Source organism: Electrophorus electricus, chromosome 8, assembly GCF_013358815.1.
Source record: "Electrophorus electricus isolate fEleEle1 chromosome 8, fEleEle1.pri, whole genome shotgun sequence".
Classification (NCBI taxonomy): domain Eukaryota; kingdom Metazoa; phylum Chordata; class Actinopteri; order Gymnotiformes; family Gymnotidae; genus Electrophorus; species Electrophorus electricus.
Window position 1 is genome coordinate 19,739,333 of NC_049542.1, and position 15,110 is coordinate 19,754,442.

The following is a 15,110-nucleotide window of genomic DNA, read 5'->3' on the forward strand; positions in this document are numbered from 1 at the left end:
ATGCATTTCTCACAGATGATCTTTCTCTTTCTTTCATAAAGGCCTCCTTCCTAAATTCCTCCATGGTGCTGTCCACACTAGAACCCATGACTGCTGAGCCCTACAACCGCACACAATACTGCATGTTGCCCTGCACATGTCCTGCCAGCCCCCCAAGCTACCCGCCAGGCATCAGCCTGATCACCGATGGCTGTGACTGCTGTAAGGCCTGTGCCAAGCAGGTGGGCGAGATGTGCAATGAGGTGGACAGCTGCAACCACCACCATGGCCTGTACTGCGACTACAGCTCAGACAAGCCTAGGTACGAAAAGGGAGTGTGTGCATGTAAGTGTCCCCTGCACTAAAACATGACCTTGTGCTCAGGCCTCTATTAAGCACATTAACAGTATGCCTTGGGATTAGGTTGAGATTAAGCACATGAATTAACATGGAGTGCAAACCCAGATGTACAAGTGGAGTCCAAATCAGTGTTTAGTGAGCAGAGTAACGTTTTTATAGACGTTGTAGGTATATTATAAAAATAAAGTAATATATTATCAGTTTTTAATACCTTGTACGCATGCATTAACTTATTCACAAGTGTATGAAGAAGAAATGTAGCTAATGAATTAGTGTGATTATCTATAATGCAATAGTGTCTTAATACCAATAAACTTGAAGATAAATTACTGTTGTATGTGGTTTTCTGGTCATCTACATACAGACAGATTGAAATAATCAGTCAAAATGAGTTACACGTTTTATTTTATTTTTTATTTTTTTAATAATAAATACCAAGTGTTATCCCATTAAAAAATATATGGTGTAATCCACATTTGGTTGTTGGGCATCTTTACAAAGCTAAATATCCTACAAAGCCTGCAAATGTTATATTTAGTGCAAATGATTCAGGAGTAGCTGTGTTACTAAATTTCCCTTGCTCATTCAAGCCACCACAGAAACAAAACATTAAGTCCAGACAGTAGAAGCCATGGCACATTTTGTTCTGTTGTGATTAACTGCATAGAAATGAGAATTAAAGTCCATGACAATTAAGATGTATAGATCAGTTATTTGGATATTCATCATACAGATAAAACCCCTATAGTTTTGCATCCTACAGTCTGTTAAATAGGAAAGAAATTACGATAAATGGGCATTGTTTTTTGTAAAATTCCCTAAATATGGTGCCTACAATCATCGATCATTTATCACCGATTTTTTTTTTTTTTTTAAATCATGTTAAAGAACAGCAAATTGCTGGGTTACAAATGTAACTCCAAAGCCAAGGACAATCCCACAGATGAATGAAAAGGAAAATAATCTGTGCAGATCCCTTAAATTTAAAAGGTAGACAGCATTAAAAAAATGCCAAATTGCTACCCAATAACCACACTATCCTCTCATCACTCATTGCAGTCCTTTCAACATATACAGAAAAGGAATCATGTATTAAAACTAGTAAGAAAAACAAGTCAGTCATTTATGTGATGGTCTAGTAACCTTACAGTCAAGTAAATGAGATTGCAAAAAAGCCAATTAATATGTGAACACAAATTTACAAATGCATATGCTCAGTTAAGAGCAAAACTCTCCATCAATGTCTGTGCTGCGCTACCCCCAACAACAACAAACCAGCCCTCAAACGGGGAATGAGAACAGAAGTTTCAGCTCCCCCACTGCATTGCTCAATAAACTCCACAGCATTTTATCTTTCAAACAAGACACTTTGGCCTAGATGATTTCTGTCTCTTGTAGTGACATGGGGTGCTGGATGGCCAAAAGCTGGTAGCCTGCACTCCTCTGCATGTTATTTTAGTGGCAGCACAGCACATGTGGAACAGCGGTTAAAGGAAGTGTGTGAGAGGGGTCTTAGGGGAAGGGTGGTGATCTGCTTTAGCATGACACTTCTGCAGACTTGGGCACAGCCTGGTCCACAGAGGTGTCTGCAGTGTCAGTGTGGGTGCGTGAGCGCTGGTGGTCGGCGGTGAGCGCACGGGCCCGGCCCTCATTGGTGTGCGCACGGCTGCGGCTGCCCTCATTGGTGTGCGAACGGCTGCGGTTGCCCTCAAAGGAGGTGACACTGGAGCCAGAGGCAGTACGGGAGCGCACCAGGCGGGTCATGCTGGCAGATGGCACTGAGGAAGCAAAAGGAGTAAAAATTGCAGCTTCCTCTTCTGAAATCCCACTGAACTAAGACTGGCCAGGACTTGCCAAATATTACAACTTGATCATCACATTTAATATGATGTCAATTTTTTAATTTTATTTATTTATTTATTGGCCGGGGGGGGGGGGGGGGGGGGGGGCAGCAACAGGACAACAGAGAACCACTTTCAACTACTAAACTGTGTTCAAGAATTACTCTAAATTGAGCTTCATAAATGCAGAAACAGATAGATTTTGAGCATTACCTGCAAAACCTTGCTAATGACACTGGCAGAATATATTGAATGTGGGATTGGCTGCTGAACACTTACTGTAGCCCATGCCCTGGATGAAGTATTTAAAGGCCTCCGTCAGCTTCCCCGGCTGTGGATAATATTTGAAAGAGTCAATATGCATTACATATTGACGGCTTATGTCTGCAAAGTAAAATCTCTTAATATGTATATGGAAAGCAAGGGACATCTGACAGTAGCAGATGTTTCAGAGCACATTAGAATGGTGCAACGTATGCCAATCTTGGCTCTTAAACAGCAGTACATCCCTAATGATTCTCCCACCCTGAAAAAAACAGCCAAAACAAGAAGCCTCATCACCCTTGTTATCAACACGTACCTGGTCAACCTGTGGTAAGCCTCCACAGTCAGCCATCTGTCAAAAGAGATATAACAACGGTGAGTGCACATAAAGGGTTAACCTTCAATGAGCAGTGAAGCAAGTATTTTGACTGAATGTGCCTGAGACGCCCCCTCCCCCATTCTAAATGAATTTCTCAACCATCAAGTGTTCTATTAACCAGCCTACTCCCAGCACTTATCAGAGACAAACAAGGCATCGAGGCACCATAAACCTGCTTTGCTTAGGACTATGGGAGTGAGGCTATGGAAACTAGGTCACCTGGAGTAGGGTTTGGTCTGTGGGTCTAACCATGAAATTGGCCTCAGTGTTCCCTGGGTCAATCAGTTACCAGTTGCTGAGCTATTGGAATCACAAGCCCCTACCTTTTCCACTCAGCCTATGAATATTAGCCTGGTCTAGAAACCTGAACAGCAAGAGAAAGCTCACCTTGAGCAAAGTGGTTTTGGTAGGGTCCAGTTTGGTATTGCATTCCACCTATGGGGCAAGAAATATGGTCAGTCACAAAAAAAATCAGTAATTGATCTCGTGAATATAAATTGGAAACATTAGCTTAGACCCACCACAGCATCTACAGCAGGCGAGTTGTCTCCCACTACCAGAAGAGAGGGGCACCTTCAAACAGCAGTACAGAATCATTAGGATGCAGACCAGAAGCCCAAATATTACACACTTAGCAGCATGGTGCTCTGAAACTCACTTAATGGTTCTGGCGTTGATACCAGGCACAGGCCTCTCAATATCCAGGTCCCTCCGGCTATGCAGGAGATATTCACATGATCAGTAACCATTTTAAACTTAAACATTTGTGGTCTTCACTGACTGAGAAATGTGTGGTAACAGAACAAGGATGCATTCACCTGTTGTAGGCCTTAACAAAGAGATGCAGGTTATACTGGTTCATGTCATTTAATATGTGGTGACGATAAGTGGCTATCAGATCATGGTTCTGCTGGATTTCCTCCTACAAATAAGTTGAGTTTCAAAAATCTCAACAAAAAGAAGGTTTCAGAAGTTTGAAATTTAGCAAACAGAAGCTATAGGCAAAATAGGGCCCAATCCCACCTTTCCAAAGATATGACTGATGATCATGTCAGGCATAGCATGGGTCCAGCCAGTGATCTGCAACACATGTACAATACAATCTTGAGCTTACAACACCTACAAAGACATTAATCATTCAAATAAATATAGCAAATGCCTTGTGTGGAATTATGAGCTTTAGAAGTAAGTACCTTATGTGCTGCCCAATCCATCCAGCCCTCAGCACAGGGGTTGACATTAATCAAGACAATGCCCTCTACCATGGCAGGGTAGTCCAACTACAGTAGAGAAACCTTTATATAGCTAATTCATTACAATAATTCACAACCTTCAAAAAATATAGTAATCAGATTTCAAGTAGTTTATGATGCATGAAAACTGGGGGAAAGTGATGAAGCGGAAAAATTGTTGAAACTGCTAGTGTAAGTTGAAGAGAAAGAAAAGAACTCCCTACAATGAGGACCTATGGTGTTCAACTCTGAACATTCCACAGCAGCTAAGCCAACCAAAACAAATAGGCAGGAACATGCTGGTAGAGCGAGCATATGAATAGGGAGTTCGTTTGGATTTTAAGCCTGGTTTGATTAGAAATGTTTTAAAAGTTAAATGGTAAATTTAAAAGCAAAGTAAATGACAACTCACAGCAAACTTTGCAAGAATGTAGGCACCGGCGCCAACTGCCATTCCAATCACACTTTTAAGACTGTGGGGTCATATAAAAAGCCAATCAAATAAGGCAGGAGGGAATATTTAGACCTCTTAGCAATGCAAGTACTTCAGAGAAGCTAAAAAGTGGAAAAAGTGAATAAACTATTACCCAAAGTGTTTGAGGACAAGAGGAAGTGTCTCGGCAAGCTGGTCCATGGAAGGATACTCATACCTAAAGTAGATCAAAGTAAATTTGGTAAAACTACATGTAAAGTAGTCATACAGCCCAATGAGGATGCATAGCTGAAAATCCATACATTTTAACTGTCAGAGTTAAGCAACAATTATTACAAACATGAAAGAGGATAATCAGTGTGTTGTGCCAGTGTGACTGAGTATGGGTAAGAGACAAAAGGCTACCGACTGCCCAACTTGGCATAGCCACCAGCTCACCCGGTAGAGAATGTGTTGGCACCCTCCTGCTGACCTGGTGCATCCACATGGCAAACTGCAAAATGCTGCATGATCTCCTGCATGTCCTCATGGCTGAACAGAGTGTCAAAGCAAGTCTTGTCTTTAAGGGGGAAAAAAAACAAAAACAACAAAGCAAGGGGGCTTATGGGGAAGCATCCACAGTTAACTGCAGCACATACCGAAAGTCATGTGAACCAGATGTCACAATTGATTGGCCCGACACTCACGGTTCAATCCAATGTCATGATATGTAAGAATGACAGGCCGGTCTCCTTTGGGAACTCCTCTCATGGTACAGTGGACCCTGCCATATGGCGTATCCACATCATGCTCCTACAACACCAAGGACAAACTATCAACACTTCCACAATCAATGCTTGATACACTAATTGTTATAGAGTTGCATGCCTTCAAACTTAAAAGCAGCAAAGGAGTAATGTGCAACAATTTGTATTCATTTATAGCTAAATGGCACAGTATTATCTTACACCTGCTGAACACTATTAGAGACTGGAAGTTTGAACTCAAGCAGTTCTTTAGGACTACACTGACAGGATCTTACACTCTCAAATCACTAACAGGCTCAAAGTCACAGCCTATGAAACATTGAACTGCCTGTCCTTAAGTATATCCACTGAACAAATCCATATGCTAGTGCCAAAGCCTACTGTCCAAGACACTGGACCGATATTTGTATAAACAATTCATTGACAACAAATGTCTGCAAGGTCCACTTAAAAGCTCATTGTGCTTCAACAGAGCAACATGGGGAGTGTGTACTCACAGCAGTATCAGTCTTAAAGACCACCTCTGACACAGAGTCCTCAAGAACCATGGCAACAATCTGTGGTCAGCGCTGATCACACTAAGTACAACTTCAACAAGTAGGGAAGTAAGATCCAATCATGGGGAAGCTCTCTCATGCACTTAAGTATCTTTCGCCCGGGCACAGGTTTTTAAATTCTTGCTGCCACTCCTTTTCTTAAGCCCCTAGCTCCCAGCATGCTTTGCACTACAACTGAAATTAGCCAATTCAAATTGAGGAGATCTGTAAATTGGATCAACCAATGTCAAACACACTGACCAATTAGACACAGGAAACTGCAAGGACAGTTTAGTGCACCTGGGCCATCACACTGTATACATGTTTTAAAATAAATCAAAATAAATCACAACAAAGCCAAATAAACAGTCATTTGAAAATGTGATGCACCTGAATATAGACCAGAAAATCACCATGTGGACTCAGATTGTGCTCTAAAGATTCATTTTACAGATTATTATACAATATTTCTTTACAAACACTAAACATACAGACCATGGCCTTCAAACTGAGGCCTTTGGTTAAAGCTTTCATTGCAGTACAAACAAATGTCATGAAGATATGGGAAAGAAATAAGAGTGCATATTTTGTCCAATCACATTACACACTAGTACAGATTATACAGGAAAAGTTGCATCCTTCGTTCAGTAGTTTGTCATCACCCATTCTCAACAAAAACAAGCACCATCACACTAAAGAAAAACACAGGATTCCTTGGAAATGCAACTCTGGCCAAACACCAGCAGTCACCTATTTAACCCAGGATGAAGAGTTAAAATGTCCTGTGCCTCTCCTTGGTTGATGACTGAAGATAAATACATTGTCTGCCCATTGGTACTAATCCTTTTGAAGGGCACAAGCCCCATGTGCAGAGAGCATCACAGCCCTGAACCAGTTCTAGGCAGATGGCTCCCGCTTGCCTCCACTGCGCATGGCACTAAATGTACAAATAACGCATGAACACTCAGCCTAAATGGGGTCAGCATGAGGGGGCAGAGCTGCTGCCCTTCCCTGCCCCCTCTGCAGGAGACAGGCATGAAGAGTTGCTGGTGCCCACAAAACATGCCAGCAAGAAATATTTCTAAACAGTGTAGTAAGAATCAGGGGTGTGGTGTTACCATGCCTATTTCTTGGAATCACAGAACAAAGTTCCTTGCCCTCCATACATATTTAACTGAATGATTGCTTATCGATCATGATGCTTTGAATGCAAGAAGAGGCACTAGTAGTCATAATTTCAACTGGAACTATTTAATCTTGTGAAACCCAGAGTGCAGTAAAGTCAAATTCCAGATCATCCACACTTGAGACCACAGTGTGTTTGACTGTTACTGAACTACAAGTTAATGAAGATCTGCTGATTTCAGGTGACTAGAATAGAAATGCCAGTGTTTGTCAGAGGGAGGAGTTTTGTAATGTTAAGTCATGAGTTCAGCAAAAGGCAATTAACCTCTTAACCTCCAGGTTTGTTATTAAGTTACTAATCAGGCATATTACTAAGTAACTATTGTGAATGATCTAGCATGTTAACCAAATTGCAACCAATATGAAAGGAATGCAGTTACAAGAGTGAGGAATGAGAGTCTGGATCTAACAGAATCTGGGAGTTCAAAGAATTAGACTGAAAATATCCTAAATCACATTTAATACTGTGTATTATGATGCTTGGCAAACTATAATTACTGGTTTGATTTTTGCATGGCTTGGCAGTTCATTGATTCACTTTCACAACTGGAATCTGAAGTATACCAAATGTTTCACCACTAGATGGCAATAGTCAAGATTATGAAAACAACCCAAATTTCTCCTTCAGTACAAGGAATCTTTTAAACATTATTTGAGAACAGTCCAAGTGTATAAAACAAGTCCACTAAGCACCAGTGTAACTGTAAAACATGAACATTAAAATGAGCTTGCCTTTATCTCAAGCTGCTGAACAGCTTCTCTCAGCCCCTGGATAGGACAAAAAATACAAAAATTCAACATTTGTGCAAGGTATGGCTATACTTAAAATAGTTATACAGGAAATTAATTAATCACTCACTTGGAGGTCCTTTTCTACAAGCAAAGGTTTTGATTCAATCTGGATCTCCTCCATTTTTGGACACCTAGAATAAAACAAAATAAAAATGTAAAAGATACTACAAATTCACACAGCACAGATGTTTGGTAGCCTTCAGTATTATTGCCACATGGCTGAATATCCTTGAAAAGGCAATAAAAGGAAGTATGGAAGTATCAGTCTGAGGGAAGATCCTCTCTTCTATAACTGGTCCTGTAAATGTTTACATCTCATTTTCCAGGGTTCTGCCATGAGCAGGAAGTACATCCACTACATTTACATTTACAGCATTTAGCAGACACTCTTATCCAGAGCAACTTACAAAAGTGCTTTGTCATTTACTCAGAATATATCCAAGTACAACATAGTAGGTTAGAATTAAACATACCAATGAACTAGAATACTGTGGAATACAGGGATGAATGCTGATACCTAGAAGTGCAAAATACATAAGGTCCATCTTAAACAATGATAGTTATATTGCTGTTATAATTTTTAGGGTCTGATCAATTTCTGCTGCTTTGTTAGAATGTATAATATTTAGTCAGACATTAAGAGTAAACACATTTATACATTATGTAGTTATTTAATACTTATTGAATTAAAATGTCTACCCATGTATTTACAATGTATTTATTAATCATATTTTTCATGTTTAGCAAAATTAAAAACCATTGATCAGGATTTAACACTCAATGCTCAGGGGTCCTCTACATGACCGCTCTTACCTTAACAAATCAAGATGGATTCTTTTGTCTTTCCAGAACATATTAATTTGGGCTCCAGAGGAAACAATGCATCAAATTCTAGAGTTCTAAGGGATGTTAGCTGGAATGTTGCTTTGAATCTAAATGGAATGAGAGCTTGAACAGGCTCTTTGTCTGGCAAGAGGTTTCTAAAGGTCACAAGTCAGGCTCTTCCTCCATTACAGGCTTGGATGCCTCATACAGGAAGCCACCGAAACAGTCACTTCCACTTCTCCCTATGGTCCACCCCTTTTGTGCAATAGATTTCTACAGACTGGTTCAGCAAATGAGTATAATTAGACTAGTATAATTAGATGTACTTCTTTTACATCGACTTTTAGTTTATATTTTGTGGCTTAGTACATTTGTACATCATTGCATCATTTGTGGGGGTCTCCACTGTCAGCTCCCAAACAAATTCTCAAGTCTCATGTCTGATCTACATCACTAGATAAAGTAACCAAGTTACTTAATCCTGTAATGAAGCTTTGTGGACAGACCACCATCCTGAAAAAAATTCCCCATGTACTGTGCCTTAAACACACTTGTCTGCTACAGGCTGTAAGTTACCATGAATTGGTAATCTGTAGCATATAGATCACTCACTTGTTTCCAAACTGTGTGTCCTGGTGACCTCTTCTGGTTAATTGTTCACCTGGGAGGGGAAAAAAAATTAAATAAATAAAATACATGAATGAAGCCTGGAGGAGATCAAAACAACGTGTTTAGCCACAACACAGCAACATATACTCTGCTAAGATATTAACCCCTACTGGCTCCTAAGAGACACACCTCTGGAAATGATCGAGGTGAACTGCAATGTAAACCCACAACAGTAAAACACCAAGATCACTTAGATTATACACTTCATTTACCATTCACAGCAATTTTGTACTTTGTTTCATTTCATTTTAGTTTCTGGCGTATTCCAAATTATCTGTTTACAGTTACATGGGTCTACAGTATTGATACCAGTACTGATGTTACTCATTTTATTTTCAAAATGCAAGGTTAAAAAAATATCTATGTATATCAATGTAACATACAAAGTATTTCTTCATTTCCTGTCCCCACACTGGCAGCTTTTCCCAATATTACTGTTCTTTCAAAACCAACAGAGGTGAGATCTATATTACATACATACATAATATATAAAAGCAAAAGAGGTGGGGTGTGTGTGTGTGTGTGTGTGTTTAATACACCCACACACACCCACACCTCCCCCAATATCTAGAACATAGTGAAAGGTCTGACATTATTAAACAGCCCAATAAAACAAACCAGAGGAAAGCTCAGACATTTCTCATGTTCATCACCCAATTTGCACTTTTTACTACAATCTGCTCATTTGTTTTTCATTGACATGGAATGTATACTGACAGCATGTTCTGGGAATAGTGTATTGCAAAACAGGAGTTTCAGGCTTATAAATAAAATAAACAATCACCACATCAACTCTACTAAATAAAGAGCATGCGTGTGCCAACTGATTTTGAGCACCAAACAAAGTGATCTAGAATTAAGATACATCCTTGGTGCCATGGGACACATGGTGGGCCCATAAAGCCAAGGATTTGCAGTAACAATGATTAGTGGAACAATCTTTGGAAACTCAGTGAATCTGTTAAATCAAGGGCCAGAAATATTAGACAAGCTTGTGTAGACCTAAAAACCTCAGACCAAGAGGAACATCAGAATGTACATATTCTATGTACCTAAATGTAACAGCATTCTCCCAGAGGATTGCAAACATCGTCTTGGGTTAAAATGATCTAGGCATTAGAATGTTGGATGTGTGGTTAAAAAGCAGAAGGGTTCTTTCCTGTCCTAAGGGTGTCCTTTAAAGTATTGTCTTTGTACTCATGAACCATTCCAAGTTATTTAGTAAAAACATTTTCATAAAAAAATAAATATAAATAAATTTATTTATATATATATATATATATATATATATATATATATATATATATATATATATATATATATATATATGCCTTAAAAACCGCACAAAGCTATATCTAATGTAAAAAGAATACTGGTCAAATGCAATTAGAAACCAAAGTTTCTTCTCATTGGTGTCGTTCCGTTCTGATATGCACTTTCTGTAAATGACGATGACAGCTACATACGTTCATTTGTAAACGAGGGGGTACAGAAGCGCTACTTTACATGCCTATGTGAATAAATATGAACACTGATTAATGGGTACAACTTTAAATTTATGCCAGTTTTGTTGCCAAATAACAGCGCGTGCTCTTCCGCATTTATTTGCCCTAAACCACCGCACACGTGCGATACACGCAGATAATTTTACTTTGAGGGCTTTTGTCGACAGAAAGCACAACATCGCGCGCTGATGTTACTTCTTTGTTCTTTTCATAAATAAGCATATTAGCTGAGGATATTGGTAAAGAAATGAACTGGTTTAAGGGTTACGATGTACCGCAAACTAAACTCCATTTGTAAGGATTCGGAATGTGATGTTTACAAAGGGAACAAGTGTAAATGTTTGACAAGAACATTTAAATAGTGAAATAAAATCAATTTCAGAAATACATGATCATTTACTCACCGATTAAGTTGAATTGTCCAGCAAAAGAATACAATTCATGCAAATCTCAAAACGAAGTCGAAAAGGTTATTGGAAGAGTGTTCTATGCGTACAAGACAATACTTCTATTATTTACTACGTGCTGTTGATGCAGGGTGTCACCAGCTGTTTTATAAAGGCCTGGGTGAAAATAGCCCAGCCCACTCTGAGGATGTGTGACTGCTATTGGGTAACTCCAACACATTTAGTCATACCGCCTTTTCACTGTATTGCATGAGATATGATGAAATAAATCCGTTTAGTTGTTTGGACATGTTGTAAACTTGAAGATTCCTTGTATGGATGATTACTATTATAAGGAGGGAAATATGCAAAGGCATATCCCTTCTAGTAAAGAAGGTTTCATGAAATAACTTGCTCAACAGACAGTTCTAATCTTGCAGTGAGACTTAATCACAAGTGTGTGGTTTTTTTATTTATTTTTGTGTGTGTGTGTGTGTGTGTGTGTGTGTGTGTGTTTGTGTGTGGTGACATTAGCATTATGATGCCAAAGCAACTTTCATCTATAGTGTGGTGCAAGAGGGTGTACAGTGGCATTTCTAAACTATGGCCTGCAGGAGTTCCAAAACATGTGCTAAGGACCACAGTTCTATGAATGCAGGTTTGAAATTTTTGTGTTGCTCTTCTGGTCTATTTCTTGCATGTGTGTGTGTGTGTGTGTGTGTGTGTGTGTGTGTGTGTGTGTGTGTGAGAGAGAGAGAGAGAGAGAGAGAGAGACAGAGAGAGAAATGGAGAGATTTCTGAAAGTTGCCTACAATACTGCCAGTGTGAGGGGACTGAAGCACTAAAAAGAAGCACATTCACAATAGAGCCATTGCACAAAACTAGTCATTGCGCTAATCAACTCTTGAGCTCCAGGTTTACTACAAACTGAAGCAGACTCAACATAAATGGAACTAAAGTTGTTTGGCTTAACATATTGTGTTTTTAGTTGTCATGAAAAATATAAATATCAAATAAACCAAAGAATCTATAAGCTTCGGAATACTGAAATGGTAATTATATGGTAGGAGAAAGAGATTGGGTTAATAGGGGTTGGCACCTGAACAAAAGAGTGATATTCTACTGATAACAGTGATGGACTTTTACCTGTCAGATCAGTGTGTTAGACTGAAAGACCTCTGTCTCCCAACACCTGCCTTTCAAGATCAAGGCCTTGTAAAATACAACCCATGGTAGCCACCTCCATTACAACATCTACAAGCTCTTTTAAGCTATAGTGAGTCTGAGGAAACAGTAAGTTTATAAATGCTAAGGCTTTCCAATACCATATTCACTATGGACTTTAACGTGTACAGCAAAACCTTAATTTAATTCTGGGGAAACTTCAAAAACAAAAGTCATATAACACCTAGACATTGGCCAGTTTAGCTGATACAATTTATCAAACAAGAGTTCACAATCATCCCTTACCTCCTTTTCTATTAACCTGGTCACCCAAGTTCACTGAAAGTCAGAATTGCTAATTGTTCACCTTTCTATGTGATCACTGTTAAATTTTGGGTTCATGAATTTGGATTCTGTTCTTTTCCAGCCCCACGACTTCAGCTCTCCTCCAGTTTTGGAAGTATAAGATTTCTCAGAGTATCATAGGCATTATATTTCTTAGAGTAAATAAATAAACAATGACCTTTCCCCTTTCACAGGATTTTGCCAAGTTGGCTAAGTCAAGGGTGTGGCTGAATACACAGAGACCAAGGGTAGGCCTCTGTAAGATCCGTATTCTAACATTCACTCAGAACAGATAAAAATCACAAGGTAAATTAAACATAAAGGTACATTTATTCTAACCATAAAGGGAAATTTCAGATATTTTTAATGTATTGCAAATACATATGGTTTGGAATGCTGATGTGGTCCAAAATTTATTTACAGTAATAAATCAAATTAAAAAAAAAATACATAAACAACCATAAAGGTTGAATAAAATATTTTCGATCATTTTAAATGAGCTATGTGATGTAGTATCACCAGATAAGGCACATTGAGGCACCAGACTTACTCTGTGGGTGGAGTCTGCAGTGACACCAGACATATTTGCTTTGAATCATGAGTAATGATTCATAGTCCTATGACTTGTTGCATACTAGACAACAGTCAGAGAAGGCAAGTGAGTGCACTTCAGTCACATCTGGAAAGCTGTTTTTCAGGGGGTGTGTTTTAAGCACCTAAACCCAGAATTCACTTATTGAAACCAATCATAAAAAGAGGAATTTAACAACTACTTATTGCTAATAATTTAATAAATGAAGACAATACAGCTAATAATATTAAATTAAAATGCAAGAGTGATCTCTTTGTCTGATATCTCATTGAGTTATGCTGCATATTAACCTTCGGACTTTTGTAAGGTTCGGTTGGAAAATAGGTAGACAAGGTGGAACAAAACTTGAGTGTATTGGTGAATCATAAACTAGGGTAGCTAATCACAAATAATTTCAATGGGTTTACACAAAACCTACTGAGAAAATTAACTCATTTTACACGACAGTTCAGTTCATATTTATATTCTTTCAAATGAATGATTAATGAATCAAAGAAGTCAAAGAATATCAGCAAATGTATCATATAGAAGTCTAACATAATGTTTCATTGTTATCACCTTATTGGTTGTTTCAGACAACCCTTAGGGTCAAGTATAAGGGCAATTGTCTCTGATCTTTCAATGATGTTTCATCACTCTATACCCTTATTAGTAGACAAATTTTAACAATCATGCATTGCCTAGATAACGCTGATGTTTATGATAATAATATTACTGAATAACTAGCCTCAAGCTAGGTTAATGTGAGAACAAAACAAAACAAAAACAGAAAGTTTTTGGTCTTTGTTAGTGTAGCAGATTAAAAAATTATTCATGAGGGTATATTTCTTCAGAATATTAGAATATTCACTAAATTAACTTTAGAGAAGACAAATGGTTTTTGTACTGTATACATGTTATACCTTTTTTCTCCCATGAAGACTGTAAATTATCATGGAAAATAATTTCACACAGACTGAAACGTTCAACATTTCTTTAGTGTGTGCTTTCACAGCAGGCTTGTCCAGCTCATGTAACTGACACCTCATTTCACTCCTCATTTTGAGACCAGAGCAGAGCTGGAAAGGGGATATCAACTCCATTAATATACCTCTGTAGATTTTAAAGCATCCATTATATTTTTTGTCTAGATCTGTTTCTGGTCACTTTTACTTCTTTCCTACTACATTTGGGGGAGAAGAATCTATATACTACATTTACTCCAAAAACACTTAGCTATACATTATTTTTACTTACATAATTAAATGCATTAATAAATACATACAATGTGGGCAGATTTTGCTTACAAACACAGCACCACCATCTTAGTAGCAAGCTAATTTGGACATGGAATCTCGATGATTCATATGACAACAAGACTTTTATTTAACACCAAATAAAAGGCTTGTTGTCATATAAATCAGAGAGATTCCATGTATGTGGCAAGCTCATTGAACTGAATCAATTTTCCTTGCATTTCATTGCATTTCAAAAATTTAATTTAATTTAATTTCAGCATAATTTGCCATTGTTTAAAGAGCAAGAGCACAAATTCCTCTGTCTGACCTGCCAGTCATATAGCATTCCTTCTACAGGTCAATGCTTCTGAGGATAAGACACTACCAATTACTGAGGTGGAAAATTGTTCTAACCTGCCCCAACCCGTTTGTGTTTTCCCTGAAAATAACATACATTGGCTGACTAAATACTTGTCAAAGGGGAATTCAAGGTAATGAACAGTAATGTTTTATAAAGGTCAGATATAAAACTAAAGTTAGAAAACAGAAATGCCTATTCCACCTACTTAAACCTACAGTAACTAGACATTTGATGATGCACACCTAACATATAGATGTTTATCTATTTATTTTTTAATTCTACGATTACAGATTGTAGCC

At 38.3% G+C, this 15,110-nt stretch overlaps 1 protein-coding gene across 2 annotated transcripts; it reads right to left on the reverse strand.

Annotated features, from left to right (window-relative positions):
• Positions 1 to 727: 727 nt before the first annotated feature.
• On the reverse strand, positions 728 to 11,287 carry ndrg1a (N-myc downstream regulated 1a). 2 transcript variants are annotated; one of them, XM_027000896.2, is made up of 18 exons: positions 11,151 to 11,287; positions 9,185 to 9,233; positions 8,221 to 8,264; positions 7,815 to 7,878; positions 7,688 to 7,723; positions 5,175 to 5,280; positions 4,927 to 5,047; positions 4,643 to 4,705; positions 4,468 to 4,528; positions 4,017 to 4,103; positions 3,847 to 3,903; positions 3,642 to 3,745; positions 3,482 to 3,538; positions 3,345 to 3,396; positions 3,211 to 3,258; positions 2,761 to 2,796; positions 2,460 to 2,511; positions 728 to 2,117 (listed from the first exon to the last, which is right to left on the reverse strand). In XM_027000896.2, the coding sequence occupies exons 4-18, from the start codon at positions 7,866 to 7,868 to the stop codon at positions 1,876 to 1,878; spliced, it is 1,176 nt and encodes a 391-aa protein (XP_026856697.2). In that variant the 5' UTR covers positions 7,869 to 7,878; positions 8,221 to 8,264; positions 9,185 to 9,233; positions 11,151 to 11,287; the 3' UTR covers positions 728 to 1,875. The 2 variants fall into 2 exon arrangements, with proteins under 2 accessions (XP_026856697.2, XP_026856698.2); XM_027000897.2 differs by lacking the exon at positions 8,221 to 8,264.
• Positions 11,288 to 15,110: the final 3,823 nt, after the last annotated feature.

Excerpts from the sequence above, each read along its gene's own strand:
- ndrg1a (XM_027000897.2), bottom strand. The coding sequence starts at position 7,868 with ATGGAGGAGATCCAGATTGAATCAAAACCTTTGCTTGTAGAAAAGGAC. Across the intron at positions 4,706-4,926 it reads GCCAACACATTCTCTACCGG|GTATGAGTATCCTTCCATGG; the intron begins GTGAGCTGGTGG and ends GATCTACTTTAG. Across the intron at positions 3,539-3,641 it reads TTTGTTAAGGCCTACAACAG|CCGGAGGGACCTGGATATTG; the intron begins GTGAATGCATCC and ends TCTCCTGCATAG.